This window comes from Thermobia domestica, chromosome 17 (genome assembly GCF_964235325.1).
Source record: "Thermobia domestica chromosome 17, izTheDome1.hap1.1, whole genome shotgun sequence".
In the NCBI taxonomy this organism is placed as follows: domain Eukaryota; kingdom Metazoa; phylum Arthropoda; class Insecta; order Zygentoma; family Lepismatidae; genus Thermobia; species Thermobia domestica.
The window spans coordinates 95,404,801-95,427,475 of NC_137470.1; the positions used below are offsets into that span (position 1 = coordinate 95,404,801).

General features: G+C 35.7%; 1 protein-coding gene across 4 annotated transcripts in view; it reads left to right on the top strand.

The window, feature by feature from the left end:
• Positions 1 to 22,675, top strand: part of LOC145673906 (uncharacterized) — a 74,465-nt gene that overhangs the window by 2,537 nt on the left and 49,253 nt on the right. For all 4 annotated transcript variants that reach the window (XR_014128841.1, XR_014128842.1, XM_081743718.1 and 1 more), the window contains exon 2: positions 21,010 to 21,121. Coding sequence is in view for 2 of the 4 variants with exons in the window: in XM_081743718.1 (XP_081599844.1) it covers positions 21,064 to 21,121 (58 nt within the window). In the remaining 2 variants the exon portion in view is untranslated. The remainder of the gene's footprint in view (positions 1 to 21,009; positions 21,122 to 22,675) is intronic.

Genomic DNA, 22,675 nt, shown 5'->3' on the forward strand with positions numbered 1-22,675 from the left:
AGAAGCGGTTTCCTACAATCTGTTTAGTGTCCCAAAAATTTAGTTCATCTCCGTCCTCAACTCTTTACTAAAGGCGGAAATAATTGAAATTCACTAAAACTTCGATTTCAATATTGATCTGCATAGACGGAAAACGATAAAGGATAGCGAGAAGCATTTTGTTTTATTTTAGTCGATTTGACGTTCTAACAATAGGTATCATCTCTTTCATCCCTAAATTGAAACTGGGGGAGGTCTTTACTTCGGTAATTTTATTCAATGAACCGATTCGTAAGGAACTAGTTCCTCGCAACAGTTCGTTAAATATCACCAGGAACCAGTTCCTCATGAAACGAATCGGTTAGAAATTATGGTAGTTCTGACTGTAATGATTTTATTGTTATTTACAATATTGCATCTTCCAAATATTGATAGATTTAGAACTACGCGAACTTCCTATCGTATGAGTTCTAAATTTAACATAACTTGAAATGCATTAGGTATAAAATAATAGATAAAATTGTAGTAAGAACCACCACATTTTCGTACTACTACAAAAAATGTATATGTACACTCATGTCCAAAATTATTGTCGCATGTCTATAAATATGTTGTTGTAGGAATTTAATTTGACAGCGAATTCGCCCGGTATTTCTTATAATGGTAGTATGTGTATAATCGGCAAAGACATGTATGTGGTCAATTTCATGTCAAAAGAGCAGTAAATAAGAACAATAAAACGAAAAGAAAACTTTCTTGTTCATTTAGCAACATTTTGTTTTACTCATTCTAATTTTCGTATTTATAATTCTTTTTCTATGAAATTTACCACAAATATACATTTCCCGATTATACACATAGTATCAGTAATAAAAATGCAATGCAAAATCATTATCAAATTATATTCTTACAAGAAAACACATATAGATATGCGACAATCATTTTGGACATGAGTGTACATGAGGGAGCAAGCCCTCCTAGCCTCTCGGGGGGCGCGGTGGCTCAGTGGTAGGGCGTTCACCTCTGGTGCTTGGGGTCCCGGGTTCGATCCCAGCCCCCGCCAAGTGAACCTTGTGGTGGACAAACACCGTGCTCGTGGGTTTTCTCGGGGTTCTCCCGTTTCCTCCCACTTTCTTCATTCCACCATTTCACTCATCTCTCATCCTCACCGTCTCCTTTAGCCTAACCGGCATAACCGTGGGACGTAAAACTTAAAGATTTCATTTCATTTTTCCCTCCTAGCCTCCATCCCTGTTACAATTAAAAAGTCGAATACTAGTGTACAGGACAAACTACACCAAATTATATATTTGAGAGGAAACAAGCCCCGGAACCAACCAAGTAAATGTCTTATAACAAAAAAAAAAAAAAAAAAAAAGAAAGAAAAAGAAAAAAAAAGAAAAAAAGTAAATACCTGAGATTTTATTGTGGTGAATATAATTCAGCAACATACTTCATGAATAAAAAATATTTTTTCCCAATTCTATAACCGGAACAAAATTTATTTTTTCATAAATAATAGCCAAACTGCAACATCACTCTTTCTGAGACATACAGTATATGCAGCTCAAACTCCTTTCAAAAAATTTAGCCAATCGCATATATTTCTCGTGCGTAATGCAGTACCGAATGTACAGTCATGTATAATGTTTTCATATTTTGTGACTCAATGGTAGGGCGTTCACCTCCGATGCTTGGGGTCTCTGGTTCGATTCCAGCTCGCGCCGTATGGACTTTGTGGTGGACAAACACCATGGTCGTGGGTTTTCTCGGCGTTCTTCCGTTTCCTCCCACTTTCTTCATTCCACCATTTCCTTCATTTCTCATCATCACTGTTGTCTCCTTTAGCCTAGCCGGCATAATCGTGGGACGTAATACTCAAAGATTTAATTTTTTTAATTTTCAAATCAACCACCTACAACTGAGAACAATCCATATGAACTGGAGACTATGATAGAACATTACGTCAAATAATCATTTCCATAATTCCCCGTTAAAAAAAAAAAAAAAAAGCTTCAACAGTACATCACGTCTCACTTGAAATCTTTTTTAAGTTTTACGTCCCACGGTTATGCCGGTTAGGCTAAAGGAGACGGTGATAATGAGAGAGGAGTGAAATGGTGGAATGAAGAAAGTGGGAGGAAACGGGAGAACCCACGAGCACGGTGTTCGTCCACCACAAAGTTCACTTGGCGGGGGCTGGGATCGAACCCGGGACCCCAAGCACCAGAGGTGAACGCTCTACCACTGAGCCACCGCGCCCCCCACACGTCTCACTTGAGTTGGTTCCAGAAATGGACCTAGTTGAACAGGTTAACTTCTGAAAACCGGAACCAAAAGAACAAATCACTAAATCGGGGAATCGCATAAAGTGAATAAAATAACCAAAGTAAAAACTTGCCGAAACTGGAATTAGCAGAAATCAGCCAGTTCCTTTTCAACTTTGATCATTATAAAGTAAAAACAGTCTTAGATACCGAGAAATGGATTTCTACAAAGAATTTAGCGTCCCAATCTAATCCCTTACTAAAGCTGAAAGTGGTACAAATCTGCTGGAAATTTAATCTTCCATATTAATTGATCTCGCCTTACGAACCTTCACGAGACACTGCTGCTTGCTCTATTCTAGTAGTTCTCTCTCTCTCTCTCTCTCTCTCTCTGTGTGTGTATGTGTGTGTGCTCTCTCTCTTAACACTTGTTTGTTTCTGGGAGTCCAGCTCCCTCGTTTCAGCATCTGTGCTATATATGATTTTGGGCTTTACATATTTTTTCGCACATAATCGGTCAGAGACCAGTACATAAGAATTGTTATTAATATTGAGATATGCTACAAAAAAAGGTATGGCAATGGATACACTTAACTGTGTAGAAAGCGATTATATTTCTTGAAGCAAAATAACAGAATGAACTTGTGTGTAAATATGAAAATACTAACTGATGGTTATAACACCAAGAACTACAAAAATTACAAAGTACTTTTCTTGTTAAGTGCCTGCATTGTGTTTTCCTGCTACGAACGACAACAGCTTACTCATCTTCCTCCATGTTAAGCTGCCCGACACGATACATAGTGCGCAGACTCGCACATCCAGCTACCTTGAGGTAATTCCACCTCTCTCTCAGAGATGGCGCAAGCATACACATTAAAGATTTGTTTACTTCCAACAAGATATTTAAGTATAAATGATATTACATCAGTTTTACATAGTGTCACTTAAATATTAATGGATAGTCAGTATCAATTTGACCAGGATTAGCTTCATAGTCTTAGATGTTGAATTTAACAGGTGTTGAAATTCAGAACAACGTATGAAACTTATAATTTAGTGTTCTGAAGAAAGAAACAAGGCGGGAAATATTACGTGCGATTTTCGATAAAGTATTAAAATGCTATGGAACGGTTCGAGATATGTTGTTGCTTTCGTTTTGTTTGAAAAATAGTTATCTAGTGATTCAAATGGTATCCTCCGTTTGGAAATATGTGTCCAAGGTCTCGTTCAGTAACCTGATTTTTAAGTGGTAATGCTAATCCCAATAACTTTGATCTTTCTACTGTTGATCAGTACCATACAGTGCTACATTGATACATTTTTTTGAAAAGAACAACTTCCACTTTAAGTTTAATAAGTTCTGTTTAACGTCCGGCTAATGTCTTGATTGCTTTTTTAAAGCATCAATCGCATAAATCCTGAAAAGAAGAATACGTCACTTTAGTTCTGGAATTTTTCATAATGTATACTCTCGACCCAATAAGCTCAATGCGATGGAACAAGAACGATATCTGAAACAAAATTGGAATTGGTGAAATGTTTTTATTCTTCTACATTTTCTTTACGTAGAACCTTTGAAATTATGAGTATTCTTCTGGAGGAACTTGAAACCAGAGAATTCCAGAATGTTACAGAATCTTTTAGAACATTCTGAAACCATGCAGTTAACTCTGTGTTTGGTCTAGCATATAAAAGAGGACACATGGATTCAAATTTCAGTTGTCAATAGGCAAATAAAAAGCAGTTCATCAAATTTGTAGTCTAGCAGTAACTGTAAGCTTTTCTGAGGATCCTACTGATTGATTGAGTTTTAGTATGTTTTGTGGAAAGGACTAAGTTTGGATTTCTTCTGATTGGGGCCATAGGAGAGTGAAGTGTGCTATTTGCTTTGATAGAATATCAACAACGACACTAATTGAACAATAAGGCGCATCCTATGGTGTGGTTGATTGGAATTGATGCCCAATTCCAAGGTTTTGTGTCTGCAGAAAAAGAATTACATTTCCTGAATCAATCCACTATAAGGGTTGATGTTAGTCCTGTTAAAAAATCATGGTCATTGAATTCAAGTCGTAAGCTCTGTGCATCAAGAAAGCATAGCAAATTTACTGCAGCTGTAGTGGTACACCAAACCAAAGCTGACCAAACCCTTCAAAGTAGAAATTCCATCTTTAGAAGAAAGTTAACCAAATGAAACTTGTGCAAACTTGCCTGATATTTATATCAAACATAAATTCAAATTCTGAGTCGTATGAATCCTACAATGAAAACGTGCAAGTTTTAACAATTATTCCAGTGTTTCTTTCTAAGTTTAAATTTTACTCAACATTCCATGTACAACAAAATACGACAAAACAAGAAATGTAAGATCTGCAAAAAAAAAAAAAAAAAAAAAAAAAAAAAAAAAAAAAAAAAAAAAAAAAAAAACCTGTTTGGGAAACTGAATCCCTATCATTGTCATCCTGTGAATGAAGCACATGTTCAAGTTGCACAGTTATTTTATTTGGAAGATAAATGGAACTGTTCTTGCCAAACAGAAGTAGAAAAACACTATCATCATAACAGTTGCAAGAGAAAAAGTGATGAAAGTGAAAAGATAAATGACCCGCAGTATCAAAGAAACTTACGCCATATGTAAGAAGGATCATTCAGTATTCCATATTGGAGGGTTAAAATTTATGCAGTACGACTTACGTGTGTGGTTCCACACCCACGTAGAGATGTTTACGTATGTATGTGTTGTGCCAGTTCTGAATTTTGCGTGCTGGGTTTGAAGAACTTACTTGAAGGGGTGGCACATGACATCTTGGTTGGACGTACGTTATTTGTAGTTTGTGATATACAACGAGACATATGTTTGTTTTAGGAATTTGACTGCCCTAGAAAGGAAGGATTCTTCTTACAAACACTTGGTCTGGAAAACATAGCAGATGACTCTTCTGAGATTACATATGTAACATAGGAAGAAAATAAACTCATTAAGAAAAGTATTACCATTGATACCTTCCTTAACGAAGTTGGGAAATGGACAGTGAAAGCAGTCAGACACCAACTTCTGGAGAAATTGCAATAACACATTGCAGAAGTGAAGGCACGTGTAGGAACTGGGAACTATCTTTAGGTCTTCACTGAGATTTTGCTGAAAAATGTGACTGTGATTCCTTCACAAGAAGTTCAAGAATATCACTGGACTAAGTTACATATTTACAGAAGAAATGTTTTCAAAACAAGACCACAGGTGTTGCAGTTATAAATGGTGACAGAATATGACTCAGCACATGCACTGTTTACAATACACAATTCTTCAACAGCTGCAATCACAGGCAGAAAAGGTCAACATTATTTCTGATAGCACCCCTAGCCATATCAAAAATTGTTACAAACTGTCTAAACTGACGAAGTCTCGCATGTGCTAAGGGAACGGGTATACTGTCCTGCTGGTCATGGGAAGGGGCCTTGCAATAGTGTAGGGGCTTACTGAAGCAATACGCTACAAACTTAATCTTTCCAGCCCAAGTATAGCTACACTTCAGAATGCCGAGGATTTTACAAAAGTGGTAAAGTCATACACATCGACAGCCCTCATCCTGTTACCCAAAGAGGAAGTTGAAGAATTCTCCCAGCAGAAAATAGAAGAATGGTCCAACCAAACTACCTGTATGAAAAGAACTCAGAAGTCACATATCTATACTCACAGTGATGGGCGAACTTATATTGCACGAACTTGAAAAAGCAAGAAAGAAGAAATTTCATTTGTCCAACCAATTTCTCAAACTGCAGGAGAATATTCAGATCCACATCCTGCAAACAGGATGTTTGTGGTCTGTGTGTATGACTGTGGGCTTGGAGAGGTTATAAATGGTAGTTGAGTTAAAGGAAATCGTCCTGAATGTTATGCTACCACATGGAAAGGCTGCTGGATAGATTTCCATCTTCAAAATAGCAACACTATCACCACTGTTTACTTCCAAGTCGTAATGTTTTAAAGATTATGGTGCCCAAGTTCCTTTTGGTTCAACAGAAAAGAATCACTTATTATCAAAGGAAGATAGTGATGAAGTTGAACACATTGAAGTTGAAGTTGATGAAGTAGTTCATTGAATTGCTGATTTTCGTTCTAAGCAGTGCACAGAAGTAGCATACTTCAAAAACTGTAATGTTTTGGAACTTGCACAACTATTTTGGAAGCTTTAATATGTTTGGGAAGCTGCATATGATACTTGTCTTCATGCAAAATTGAAATGCCATGTCAAGTAGGACTACATTTTGGTTTCAAGAGACCAATATGTGAAAAATGTGGTAACATAAATTGATTTAATGTATAGCAAAATTTTCAATCGTACGTAAAACCACTTCCACTCAAAAGTGAAAATCTTTCTTTTCATGGCGCATAATACTATATAGTGCTCATCAACTGTCATAAGATTAAAATTTTTGAGATTTGCATTTTTGAAAGAAAAAAAAATGAATAAATAAAATAAAAATAAAATCAAAACTCAACAGCACGAGAATTTGGACATATATTTTCAAACAGAGGAAATCTTTTGTATCAGGAAATTATTATCTTTGAAATAAGCGAATATTTTGGACCGTTAAGGAGATAGAGTATTTTAATATTGTATTTAAAATCGCACGTGAGAAATGGCGCATGAGGCGCCATCTTTGGAAGCTTGTATCACGAGCCATAATTTTTATTTTTATTTTTTTATTTTTTTTTTTTTTTACTTTGTCGTGAATTTTAACACCTGCTAAATTTAATAACATCTGAAGTTATCAAGGTAAGATCAGATCTTTTCTTTGCCTGCCTGAATTGATCTGGAGTATGCCTCATTATTGTGATAAATTTTGTGACAAAGAAATTTGAATAAGTTTTTTTTTTTTTTAATCGTTATGATTTTAATATCCTTCAAGTAAAGTCGGTAGATTATTGTACAGTAGACATAGGAAGGACATTTTTTTAAAGTACAAATATAGTTTTGATATAATGTGTATATGTTGCTTTTTTGTCATATAAATTTCTTCATTCCTATTAACATGTATAGTAATTTTACATATATATATATATATACAGGCAACAGTTAAAATTTTATTTGACTGAGAGACACTTTTACAAGAGGCTCTTGACGAAGGATTAAAAATGGTCCTTATTGTCTTCTGAGAGCTAGAAACAGTGTCACTAAGGTAGGGCGCTCCCGAGAAAATCATTCCAAAACTTAAAGATTGGAACTTAGCAGAATATAGTGAAAGCAAAGGTTGTTTTGAAACATAATCACATAGGCTATGTATTACAAAACAAACACTACTTATTTTATTATTTATTTATTTATTTAGATCAACAATATGATCATCCCAAGTCAGTCTTTTGTTTATTGTATTTTCTAAAAAGAATTGTGGAGTGGGAGTAATCTATGGACATTGTGTTTAACATAATAATAGGTACTATTTTGAGGTTTGTAAGAGTAGTAAAAATTGAATGCTTTAGTTTTCTTTGCATTTGTCATCAATTGGTTCCGAGGTCAACACTGTATTTCAAATTGCTATCTAATTTTACAGTATTGTCCCCTGTTACTAAGGCAGTCACACCATCAACATATAGTGCAATATGTTGAGGATACGTAAAGTGAACCAGATCGTTGTTTTCTCAATAAAACAAATTGTTATACACTTCCAAATGCTTTAGAAAAATCGACAAATAAACGTACTACGTATTTTGTCTTTTCAAGAATATTTGAAAACTCTAACACATTTATGCATTATAGTATCGATTGATCTGTTTTCTTGAAAACCGTGTTGAAAAGTCGAGATCAGATTATAGTACGATATGAAATCTTTCAAGCGCGATAACATTATTAATTCAAAGATCTTCTAGAAAACAAATTGAATAGAAATAGGTCTGTAGCTTTTTTCATCATGAATATTTCCTTTTTTGTACAAATGTATAACTTTTCCCATCTTCAATCTTTCAGAAAATATACCTATATCAAGTGATATATTTACAAGATAGCAAAGATGTTGCACTATTAAATGTGCGCTTTTTAAATAACTATGGATAGGACTTAATCTATACCTACAGAGTGAAAACTAGAAAGCAGTTAGATAGTTGTTAATAACTCCTCTTCAGTTAGCGGAGTTACATACACTACGCCTATTACATTAGATGTTTTCCCAATACCACTGGCGCAAATCCCGGTGGGATGAGGGGGACGTGTCTCCCTAATCTTGGAACTGGGGGGACTGTCCCCCCAATAATCCGATTTGAATTGTGTTTTTTTTGGGGGGGGGAGGGGAGAAATGTGATAATTTGTGTTCCAGTGCCACTTCATCTACCGTAATATGGTTCTTCCCTCCCCCCGAGAATAAGTCTCCAATCTGCCCGCCTCCCAATGTTGAAGACAACTCTGTTCCCTCGATCCTCAACAGAATTATTTTTCAACTTCATAAGCATTTTGAACATGGCTCAAAAAAATATGGGAACGGTCTCCCCCCCCCAATGTTGAAGACAGATTTGCGCCGCTGCCTCATAGCGAGATGCGATATATCAGATGATAAACCTGTATTAAATAAATAATTATTAAAAATCTCAGTAACGGTAGTAATGATAGTTTAAGGTCAAATCCGAACTACCATAATGCGTTCAAATGTCAGTATTCTTCGACCGAGAATTGAACCGAAACCATGTGCAAGAAAGGCGTGCTAGCTACTAGACCTGCGTGATTAAAATGTTTAGTAGAGTTGTGTGGGTAATTAACGTGTTAAAATCAAATCATACAATGCGAATTGCAACTCAGGTAGATATTTATTACATATAATTTTTTGTATTGCAGAAATAATATATACTACATGCTATTTCGTGGATTGGTCCTTAACTTAATATCCCTTTCAGTACGTAAGCTATGTGAGACGCGCTTAACGTGAATCAGTACCACATGAGCCCTCACCGAGAATCGAACCCGAGTCTTCCAGAAGCTTTCCGTGGCTGAAAATTGAACTGCGTTCAGGAACGATAAAAACAGTGAAGTTGTTTTCGTTTGATACTATAGTGAAACCTGTATATGGTGGCCACCTTCGGTTAATTTGATAAGTGGTCAACGTACAGATAATAGGTGCACTTTGAGGTATCTACTTTTGTAAAACATTACGCATTTGTAATATAATAACTACTTATTACCTGCTTTCAGTTTGTATTGTATAAATAATAGCTCCTTTGTGTCTACGTGTTTGGCGTAAGCAACTTGGGCGTGGGAGACCCAAGTTTGATTAGCGGTAAGGGCTCATGTAGTTCTGAATTTGCGTTAAGCACGTCTCACATAACCTAGGTGCTAAAAAAAATATTAAACTCCCAACCAGTTAACAAATGGTAAATATTATTACATTGATTTAAATGTTGTAATTTCAACTAATTATCTACAAAACGCTACGGCAAATTACACTATCCAACAAATTTTAACTTTTGTTCGGTAGGAGTTACACTGATGGGTGATCTTGGCTAATTTCGACCTCCTGAGACCGCCAATGTAGTCAAAAATGTTCCGTCACGTCACATTTTGTTGCTATAGGTTGTTCAAAAATAAAATTACATACATTCTAATCTAGTGTATATCCTGATAGTATATCCAGATTTGTACAGAGGGTACAGCCATGGTACAAGTTCAGAAAATAATGGAAGAAGCAAAGAATACAAGAGTGTGAAAGAATATACAAAGAGGAGGCGGCAATAGAATTACACACCACTGTTGAAAAGAATTTGCACTGTCGTTGTTGTCTGTAAACACATTGTGTTGAAAACGTTATGAAAATAAGAAAGTTCATGAAACACCAGTAAACTCACAAAAAATGCAGGAGTAGTACAAGCAAATCTACCATTCGGGTGCCATCCGGAGAGTATGTATACATGAAGCGCACTGAAGAATACATCGAACATCGATATCTTGGTGATATGTGGACAAGCTTTTACTGTAACATGTACTTGAACTTTTCCTTTTGGTATACATAGGCCGTCTCTTGTACTCTTGTTTGGTCTCTCTCAGAAGAAACCAACAATAGTCTCCCATCATAGCAAGATCTCGTTTTCCGTGGTACCGTTGCTCTATTTATAAAATCTGTTGGTGGAAAAGTTCTCATTGCATCTCTTACTGCCCCTAAGTTGTGAGGGAAGTAGTCGAGGTGCGAGTGAATGAAATTTAATTTCGGCAACATCCTGCATCCTAACAGGTCATAGTTTCGTACCAGGTCAGCCATGAGTTGCTTGTGGTTACCAGCTTTCTCGTTCCCTAGGAATCCTTCCACCTCACGTTTGAAGGATAACCATGCAGCACATTCAGCAGGAGCTAATTTGTGTAGGAAAACATCATCGTGCAAAACCCTTCTGATCTGTAACCCCCATAAAAATGCCCTCCTCCAACTATTCACTCTCTGATAACCTACTCTCAGACTGACACACACTCTAATGCTTCACACATCTAGCGTCGACGGTAGTTTGGAAGAGGTGTGCACATGCGTAAGTGTCTTGTTTCCGTTCAAGGTCGTCTGCGTCCCCGCTTTGCTTGTAACTATTTCCAACAAAACCAGCCACACACTGATTTGATTTAAATACGCTTCCTTACAGAACGAAAATGCATTTAAACAGTTTTTATATTATCTATACACCCTCAACACGACAAATTATCTTCTGTGACAAAAAAAAAAAAAAAAAAAAAAAGGGGTGCTGAAAACTTTTTGTGTTGTCTATAGGTATCAGAGGGTGGTAGCGAATCGGAAACACCTCTTCTCCACACTTCTACCAAAAGTATGTTGGACAGTATTATTATTCTCTCTCTCTCTTCCTTTCGTTAGTACCTGGGAAAACTGCCACATCCATGTTTTCTCGTTTGTACTGACTCTTACCTCTGGATTCACTAACAGATTCATTCTGGTACTGACTTTTGACCACCAAGGAGTCACCAAAGAGTAGACACAGGCTTTGGTTATTTGTTTTCTTTTTACACTTTCAAACACGAATCCGATCGTCTTTACATCTTTCCCAGGAGGAAAAGGCTACGAACAGAAAATCATGTTAGTCGATTTTACGTGATGATGCAGAATTTGAATTTTAAGTGGCTATTTTTGGCAGTAACCCTATTGACTCCCGCGCAAACATGAATATAAACTAGTCGACGTGGGTAGAAATACTTTTTTCGTGGAATCTGGAAAGTCCTCAGAACTCTCCCTGCTGTTCTTGGCGACATTTGTTAGAGATTTATGACCCCTGTTACATAAAACTCAACGTTGCCACATCCCTCTGTTGTCCCTTTCTTTTATCTTCCGTTCATTGCGTTTTTTAAAAGTGCTGAATTTCGTTCAGTTTTAGGTTTACTTTCGATAGAGTCTATACAAGTGTTATGGAAGTACGGCAACATTGAAGGTGCTGACAGCGCACGTGCTGCCTAAGATCAGCCGAGGGTTGTGTGGGGAAAATCAGTAGATGTTTGGGCAAGAGTTGTCTGTAGCAGTATATGCCTATCAACTTTCCCAGCATAAAAGTCTACTCTTGTACCAAGAATATTGAAAATCAAATCAAGTATTTTCATGATACTGTTGAATTGGAATTCTAAATTGCCTCAGTCGTGCATCTCCTTTGTTTCTCGCACCGAAATGAATATATATATATATATAATTCAATATTCACGTTTCTCCTTCATCCACCTGTCCCCCTCTCCCTACTTCCAAATAAATACGAGTCAATTTTTTGAAGGTTAAAGAATTAACATTGTAACCAAAGTGCCTCGAATTAACCAGACCGTTTCTGTGTGATGGTAAGGATGGATATTGGGTCCCCACCATCGCGTATCCTCCTTGGTTCACCGCACTGTAATAAATAGATATAAAGAAACATTCCCAGGCCAAGCCTTGTTCTAAGAATGTGATCAAATCAGTAATTCCTTCACTCTAAGCCGCTATGTTCTCGAAATTTTAATATTAAATTTTTTACAGATATTTTTAAAATGTAGAGCTGTTTTTTTTTTTTTCAAATATAAAAACAATTCATTCATGATACATTACTTAGTTCTTTAATTGTGTCAAAGCAAGGTGAGAATCCATTCACGCGATAAATCCAGAATTTTGTGACCGTCAGGTCGGCCTCACAACTCACTTATTGGACAAACTGTATATTTTCACCGACTTTAAATCGTCGTGCAAAATTAATATTTTATTCAAGTGAAAAAACATTTTCTTGCTTCGTTCTGGACGCTTTGTAGCAGGGGAGAAACCACTTTCCTTCTCTTGCATGCAGATGTGCTTCAAACAGGTTGGCGCCAAGAATAATATAAAGAAACTACTCTTTATTGAGCTGGCCAAGTGAACTTTGTGGTGGACAAACACCGTGCTCGTGGGTTTTCTCGGGGTTCTCCCGTTTCCTCCCACTTTCTTCATTCCACCATTTCACTCATTTCTCATAATCACCGTCTCCTTTAGCCTAACCGGCATAACCGTGGGACGTAAAACTCAAAGATTTCATTTCATTTCATTTTCTATATTGAGCTGAATGTGTATCCAATTAGCAGAGTATTTTTGAAAAGCAGACATTTTATCTTTTCTTGAGTGGAGTTTCCAACTCATGATTTTGGCTACTAAAACTATTTTGTGTATACTTTTCATGTAAGTGGTTATCAGCGTTTAGAAATCTTTTTAAATACAAAATTGAATACATTGACAGATCAGATGCAAAGATCGGCACACTGACGCTTTGTTATCTAAACTATGGTGGGAATGACGCTTGCAGTCCATGTGAATTGCAGGTGAAAGACTTACTATTCGAATTGTCCATCTGTATTATTTTCTGTTAAACTGTTTTCCATTGGACTAACATATAAGATACCCATTAGTTATAGACTGAATTTCTAAAGTCCGCAACACTTACTCCACCTCGATAACAACTTTTACTTTCTCGCAGGACAAAAAGACTTGCTGCCAGAACAACTAAATATACCATAATTACATTTGCATTGATTATGAGTATAAAATTTATGGATTTTTTCAGAGCAAATCTTGAAAGACACTGCCAACTAAAGGCATTCTTTCGGGATATTCCTGAATGGCAGTAGAAGTAAGGAGTTTGCATCTGCTACCTCAAAGGAGAGGCATGATATAACCTCGTCTCAAGCTTCCGAGTATTTACTATTCCGTCGAATAGTGAAAGCTAAATACCAGAGTGAATAATATTATGTGACGTGAGGAATAACTGTGTGTTATATTCAGTGAGGCCTATATTCTGTTTATTTATTTTCCATATGCATATCTTCATTTTTTTTAATTGTTCGTTGTATCAAGTGTTTCATATTTCAAAAGTGCGTGTGCAGTGTTGTTTGCTCAAGCATTCGTGCTTTATCAAGTTGGGACTTGTATATACTCATCAGTATCCTTTCTTTCGATATATATATATATATATATATATATATATATATATATATATATATATATATATATATATATATATATATATATATATATACGTATATATTCAATAAATAGGAATTCGTTTAAGGTAATTTTTTTCTTTTTCATTTATGTGTGTACGAATACTTATGAAATTATCAGCTCAGCAGTCGTATATATGCACACATATGCGCGTACAGTCATATCTTGATTTCCGAACCACTGAGGCCACCCATGTCGTATTACATATTTTCTACTTTTATGAATTTGCGCTTGAACAGGACGTGAACTCTGAACTAGGGATGGCCGGAACCGGTTTTCGGCTCTGAACGGATCCGGTCCCGGAACCAAACCGGATCTCCAAGAATCGGTTTCTCGCGGAACCGGTTCCGCCGGAACTGGAACTTTGTGGTTATCCCTACGTTAAACCGAGCTGCTGGCAGGCTGTGAACAGTGTGCTAGATGAAATGGTTGAAGCGACAGGCAGGCGCCCAGTGGGAAAAAGTGCCATTTTAGTGGCTGAAAATTCGAAAACCAACCAACACTTATGCCTAAAATGGCAATACGTAATGGATCGGAGATAGTGAGTCCACACAATGTCTTGAAAACAATGTGATAAGTAAACTAATGAGGAGGGTACGAGTCATTAAATGTTGACCTCCAAATGAACCTATAAACTTCCGTGTTTGCTAAACATCTCTTTGCCAGTTCGGTTGAGATTTTGAAAATTTTGGAGATGTATCAAGCACTTGGTACTTAAGTTGCTCTTTACACATTGGTAGTCGTATTATTTTATAATTATGACTGTTTGAAATACGTCTTTAACTAAATAAAGCCCAAAAATGTGTTTTTATTTATTAAACATAATGTGTGTAAAGATTTAGTAACTGATGTAGAGAGATGGCGTCTTCATTTTTACTTTGTTTTGATATGCATACTATAAAGAGTTAATGGTGAAAAAACTAGCTGCCAAGATCTGCCTATTAATTTTATATTATGTTTTGCAGCATATATGGCGATGAAACTTCGGGAGCTATTTCAAGTGTGGCGTAATGCAGACGTAGTTTCGGATCGAAATACCGCAAAATGTCTCGCGAACAAACTTGAAGGGACCTGCTGCATACATTGTTGTATTCTTCAGATCCCATAACTTCTTCAATCTCACAAACTACTATTATCTATCGCAGTCATACAGAGCCTCTTTCACCAGATGTAAGAGAATTATTGTTCGATCCCTTGCTACCTGAGCCTGATGCAGTAACTCAGGATTCAAGCTCCGAGAGCGAATAGGTACGAGTGGTAATAAGTACTATCTATACGTATGTAATTCATAGATACGTGTGACATGGCTGTAAGATATTGGATAGAATTCTTGTGAATATAAAGGTGTAGTTCTTGTTGAGTGTCAATCTATCTAAATGTCACCCTACATGTTTCTCGTTAATTTCATAAAAGGATTCATACTACTAGAAAAAGTACATGCTCATACCAAACTATTACGATACTTTCTTCTGAACAAAGTGGCTATGCATGGATCACAAGAGTTACGTTTTCCTCGTTAATTTTATGCAAGTTTCATTATACTACAAAAAGCAAACATTCTGTTTTCTGAAGTAAGTGGGGGTACATGTAAAAAATTCTTCGTTTAGTTCATAAAAAGGTTCATACTACTACAAGAGAACATATGTATACCAAATTACTATGTTACACCCTTCTCTAAAACAACGTGGATATGCATGTATCAATATTTGTGATTTCTTCGTAAAATTCATTAAAGGTTCACATTACTACCTTACTTTCGTCTCAATATATGTGCTTAATTTTGTCTCTAGCATACGTGGATACACGTGCAGTAATGTAGGTGTTTTGTTTAGTAATTTCATAACAAATGTTCATGCTAATATAATGAGTTACATCGGCATACACAACTATAATGTTAACTCTTTCTCTGAAAGAAATAGATATACATGTAATAATTTGTTTTCTTCGCTAATTTCATATCATGTTCATACTACTACTTTATATGTATATCACAATCTTATGTTACTTTTTGCTCGGATATACACGTAATACTATTGGTTTTCTTCGTTACAAGGTTCATACTCCTCCAAAGACGTAAATACGTTTGTTGCAAACTTTGCTACTACCTATTTCTCTCAAATAAATGTACATACTGGTAACAATATGGGTGTTTAATTATTTAATTCGCTAACAACATCTTATAGCAAAACAAAAAGTGCAAAAAATATATAAAAATATGCTTTACTATAGCGCAACGAATTTTTCGCCGCTAGAATTACAATTTTTCCCACTGTGAGTCGGTGGCCGCTTCTCATTTGGCTAAACACCCACTGGTGGACCAATTTTTTTTTTTTTTTTTTTTTTTTTTTTCTGGGTGGAACAAGCGGGTCTAGGTGAAGAGAGCACAAGCACGTGATCCTCTTTGCAATGTTTTGAAGGGTATCTTATAGGGTATGTTTTGAAGGTGAACTTATGCCTCCTTTACGGGTCTTGGGAGGGTTTTCGGATCCAGGTCTGGAATTGGTTCCTAAGATCCGGTTCTAAAACCGGGTTTTCGGATCCAGATCTGGAACCCGTTCCTAAGATCCGCTTCCGCCGGAACCAAAACTTTGTGGCCATCCCTACTCTGAACCAGGTTGTTATTAACTGTTTCTTTAGGGACTATTCTAGGAGCCAGTACCAAAGAGAGACCGTAGGTAGCAATTTCACAATGGTTTTAGAATAGTCTTCGTATTTATTACATCTTTAAATGTTGTACGTCGTACACCTTAATACGTGAAAGTTTCTGTTTCTTCAAATAATTGTCCAAATCATTGTAAATAAACAAATAAAATAAATCAGTATGATACAGATTGGTTGTACAGTCCTGGCCATGGAAGCCTGACAACCCATAGAATAAAGATGAACCTTGGTCCTAATGAATTCTCTTTGTCTGGCTCATTTTTCTTGGATTTCTGTCACATTCAACGGTGAAAATTGAACGATAATATTACTGAACGCATAATGCAATTTTGTTTCCTTGTACGTATAGATAAAAAATATCTACCATACAGGAAAATTCGGTAATTTTAGGACTTCAATATATGATTTATATGTTTAATCTAGAACTATTAAAAAGACCAACATAGAAGTAAAGGCAACATCAGAGGTACAAATTGAACTATAATGATTAACCATCTGTTTCACGCGATTTATTTCTTGTTTCGGTGCTAATCCACGTTTCCCTAAAGCATGACCTTGCCCAGTTAGCTTCATTGAAGCCAAACTAAGGAGCAATTTATGAAAATTTATCGAAATCAGCACTAGAAAAGCTACAATATTTGAAAAGATTCTGCTTTTTTCTCCTAACATGTCATATCGAAAGCTTCTTCGGGGGGAGGGGGGAGGAGTATAAATTCAATATAAGGATAAAACTGTATTAAAATTTGTAAAAACTCTTAAAATTAGGCAGAGCTCCTCCGTGGCTAAGCGGTTAGCGTACGCGCCTTTGGCGTGGGAGTCCCGGGTTCGATTCCCGGCGGGAGCTCATGTGGTTCGGATTCCACGTTAATCAGTAGGTCCACGTCTCATATAGCCTCGCTGCTGAACGGGACGTAAAACTCAAAATCAACTCAACTCTTAAAATTAGGCAAAATTTGCAGAAAAGTTGGGATTTCGGGGCGTTAGACTCGAGGACCCACCCCATGCGTACGTGCCTGGTGAGTTTTTTCTTTTCTTTTCTTTTTTCTTTTTGTATTTAACGAGAAAATCTCCGCGGGACTTACACCAAAATTTCTGTAAAGGCCGCATATATCCACGGGACCTACATATCTATCATATGTTGCTTTTTTAAGGACAACAGTCAATCTTGGTGAGTTTTTCCCAACAGAATAAACCGACAGGACCCCGAGGAAAGGTTTTCTGAAAACGATCCAGTAAATTTATTATTATTTTAAAATTTCGTTTTTATTTGCGGCTCATAGAGAAAGTGTAATGTAGGCCTTAGTTTCATGGGATTACGTTGTTTTAACAGTCTTTCATGAATTATTAAACATTCTTTTTCTTTAATAAAGTAATTGTATACATTGTCTGCAGAATCTGAATAATTCAATTTAAGCATGGATTTTCATATATATAAAATAGAGAACTGGAACCCAATTCTGAAGATTTGCAAGTTTTACTCGCAGTCTATCTACTTGAACTATTAACAGAACAATATTATTCACCGAAAAAAAAAAGTGAAAATGCGTGGAAATTAAGGAAATAATAAACCGTATGCCGAAGGTTCGAATCCACTTTAGGACTGTTTTTCTTTTTTCTGGAGTAAAATTATGAAATAAGAAAAAGAGATACTCGAGTCTAAAGATTCACAAAGGTCAGAAAAGAAAACATTTCATAATGGCGTAATTTATACCAAAAACACATGCTTCATACCAAAGAATCGTCTACCTCAGAGACTAGCAAATTGGTTAGCAGTCTCTCTCCGTTTAAATGTTGAGACAACCAAAAACCATACAACGCATGAAAGATAGTTGATTTGCTAGCTAACGAACGAAAAGCGTGCTAAATCACAGTGTTTACACAACTATGGAAAGAAAAAAAAATGAAATGAAATCTTTAAGTTTTACGTCCCACGGTTATGCCGGTTAGGCTAAAGGAGACGGTGATGATGAGAGATGAGTGAAATGGTGGAATGAAGAAAGTGGGAGGAAACGGGAGAACCTCGAGAAAACCCACGAGCACGGTGTTTGTCCACCACAAAGTCCACACGGCGCGAGCTGGGATCGAAAACTATGGAAAGAGTATGTTACGTTATGTTGTAAATGATGGTTTTACATTCTAATTTGAAACTTTACAATTTCATTTTCACAATGAATTTACTTTACTTTTAAAATTTTGTGGCCTGAAAATGTTTTACGAAACATATGAGGGGGAACTGTAATTAAATACAGTAAAATAATATTTTTCTATAAAAATAATAATGGAAAAGTATAAACTTTTAAACGAATAAGATATATTATAGTTTAACATTTTAAATTATTAAATATATACACGTGTTGTTATGGATTTTGTCTTACACACGAAAGGATAAATAATACGTCTAAATATTATGTAGAAGACTCACTCGTTCTTGGAATACATGAAATCAAATTTTTGAGTTTTGCGTCCCACGGTTATTCTCGGAATACAATTGTAAGACATTATTAAATAATAATATAATCTCAGTCACGTCTTCCCACTAGTATAGAAGCTTGGGCTCTCATCTTTGCTGAATGAAGTTCTTGGTTTAATTCCTGGCATGACAGATTTGAAATTTGAACGCATTACACTGCTTAGGATTCAAGATAAATCTGTAGGTCTACATGTCATATATCCTCGTTGCTAGAACACTAAACTTTAAGCATACAACCAACCAACCAAAATAAACAAAGCCGAATAACTACATCGGCTCACAACACTAGACAGGTCAATATTTTAAACTACATCTTGAAAAAATGAGTATGAGTGTACTGTTAGATCTCACCTCGTTAACGAGAGGTATTATGTTTGAATCCCACGACCAGCCATTGCGATTTCCATTTTTGCAGTTTCTACCTCAGTTTGACAAGGAAAGACATAAGGTGGTGATATCTACAATATCTTGACCCTGACCTTATTTCGTACCGAAATATGCTTTTTATTTTACGTTCTTAAAGCTTCTACGCGATTATACATTTAAAGAAGTATCACGGAAATTTAGTCAGTGTAAACCTAAAGGCTCTTAGAGACGGGAATTACTGATCAAATATTAATCAATAATTGTCCTTGAGACAAGTAAAGATAAGAAATCACGTTTTCTTGTCTCGTGTCGTAAATGTTTAGAAGTCTCGTCTCGTCTCTTATCGATTCTCGAAGGAATGGTTCTCTTCTCGTCTTGTCTCCAAAATTTCTAGTCTATGAAGATTTCTGCTAAATCCATTGCGGTTATCTAGCATACTAAATTTTAATTTATGTTCATAAATTATTAATATGCACAATTTGATTTCCTTAACAGCAATAATACTAATAGGTTGATTGCAATACACATTTATATTAATAGTGTCGTATAATGGTATAATACGTTTTAAAGGGGAATAAGGGTTTTGCCTGCTGTTTCGAGTCATGGATATTTTATGTAGTGCCGCGAATGAAAAAAGGTTGCATAACTCTCCAGTAGTCAACGAAATTCACCATTAAACTAACGAACAATTGATGTTGCTATTAAATAGTCTTATTCAGTAATGTCTGCAATTTTCTTACTAAATAAGAAGAAGGGGAATAGTGAAAACTCACAAGTTGTCCATATCAGATCCTTTAGTCTTAATTTACTTCCGCTCAATATCTGAATCTGTTTTTATAATAAATTTTCGATGTTTGGGATAAGTGATTTATAAGCAGTGTTAGCAGAAATATTCAGCCATTATTCATCCTCCAAATTTACTGATGGAATTATTTATACAAAGTTACATGGTTCTACGGGTAATAGTTTCAAAGATCTGTTGAACAGTCGCTTTACTCTTTTATATACACAAAAAGTTTAAACATTTATTACTCGCACATGTATTCCGAGAATATTCGTATATAATTAGCCTAAGAATATTCGTGGAATTGCCGTAGTCTGATAATATCCTTACTGCAACACGAATCAATTGAATTTTCAATGAATATTACAATGCTACCTGGGATAACATTAATACTGGTTCCTCTTTTGTTTGTTAAGCAAGAAGGTTGTTAATAGTAAGTAAATCAGTATGTGTAATGGGTTGTACCGGGTTTTTGTTCCTTAGCCGGGACCGATTTTTACGAGGAAACTATTCCAGATTGGAAAACGAACAAGATTTTCTGATAGAAAATATTTCACACCTGTTAGAAAATTATTTCGATAAAAAATTCTCATGAAAATCAATTCCGCTTCCGAAACCGAAACCCAGTAGAACTCCTTTACTGGTTTCGTTATCATTTACAACCCTGTTTATAATAAAATATGATAGTCACATACAAGACTATTAACTCACAACCCTAGTATATGTTTTCTCTTTTGATCTCGTGAACATTAGTCCCAACCATAAAATATTTTGTATGAAATAATAACAAATTTCCTCCATATAATTTATTTTCAAGCTGTCTTTCTTCTTACTACTACGCCTGAGTACTTTAATTACCTATGCATGAATATTATCTGTTATATTTCTATTGTTTATGTATGGCTTTGTGCAACTGAACTAAAATACTTCCTTTTAAAAGTATTTTGTTTTGACAGCGAATAATATTATTATTTTGGCCTTCAAATCATTCTGTGAGTATGACATTATTATTATTATTATTTCAGGTTTGTTTTCTGAGAAACAACTAACAATCCATACTCTATCACCCTTTGCATAAAATGGCGACGAATACAAACGATGCTGTAGAGGAGGAACTAGGAACAGATGACATATTTGGTATGCAATATGAGTTCAGCAATCATATAAATGATAACCTTTTGGCATTTTTATCCTATATACAGGGTGTTTCAAAACGAAAAACCTGATTTTAAAAGTCCATATGTAGTAATAAAAACATACTACAATAATGGGATAATTTGCAAGATACTCATGAAATCTTCAAGTTTTACTTCTGCTATTAATGCTCTATGTGTCCACTAGCAGCAGCAAGCTAAATTCGTCATAAAATGGACTGGACGTGGAATCTTACCTTTGCACAAGCATCTTCAAATTGGCGATACCAACGACGAATGTTTTTGGGTGCAGGTGGATCAATGCCAAAACCCAGAGGAAAAGCACGCTGGACCGAAATCACTGACTCAGTCTTTGCAAACTGTACCACACAACACGCCTTCTGTTGAGCGGACGCCATCTTCTGGCTGACTGCAAACTGAGAAGACGCATTGACTGACATGTAACGGCAATGTTCTGAAACTAGGCCACAGCCATTCAAACACCACTCATTTCCTTGCCGGTACGTCCCATGTTCCGTAATTATTACCGTCCAAAATCAGGCCATTCTTTTTGGAACACAGTGTATTTGGGTATGTGGAAGTGCCTAAATGCGCGTATAGCACATTTTCATAAATTTAAATATTATACTATATATTTCACGTAAAGGCTTGCTTTGTTCTTCATTCTCTTTCTTTAAAAAATTTAAACAGAGCAATGTATTTTCTTCTCAAATGTTTTGTTTCACGCGTAAGTAATCATCTAATATATTTTTGAACGGAAGAAAAAAATGAGTGTCCAACTATTCGATATGTAAGATGAAGCAGGGAGAGTGAAATCCATTTAAATTTTAGATGTAGCGTCCTTTATCTGCGTTTATAGCACATAATTGTATGATCCTTTTACAAATGTGTGAAATAGTTCCTTATATTTTGGTTTTATTCCAAACCTGGATGAATATTCATATATTTATCTATATATTAAAATGCTAGGTTTATATGTTAGTGTTCAAGAAAAGTTTATATGTTTGTGGCCAGTCTTTTCGGCAGTCAGTTCTCGGGAACCATAGGCTCTAGAAGGATGCCGTTTTCACTGATCGATTGCAAATTTTGTGTAGATTGTTCAGTTGTAATTGAATATATTTTTTTAAAAATATGGCTGTTACTTCTTTATTGCATTTTTAGGGGTACACTGGAAATGTTGAAATTTTAAAAAAGTAAAGCATCATATCCTACGAGTTATACATTCCAACACCACGTATTTGTATACGGGGTTACTATATCTCTCCGGCGTTTGTTTCATCGGCAAATGATAATGAAAAACTAAGGATAACCGTTTCTCCAGTCTAAGATGAATCTTTATTGTTTGGAGTTTTTTTTTTTCAATGAACACCATGTATCACTGACATAATAATTAATTGTGTGTGTGTAATGTATTTGCTTATTACATACATCGTGCAAGAATAATTAAAAAAAACACTGATCATACATGAATTAGAAACTCCAACCGGAAGTAGGCTCAAATCTTGCAAACGGTGCGAGATATTGAAAAATAATAGAA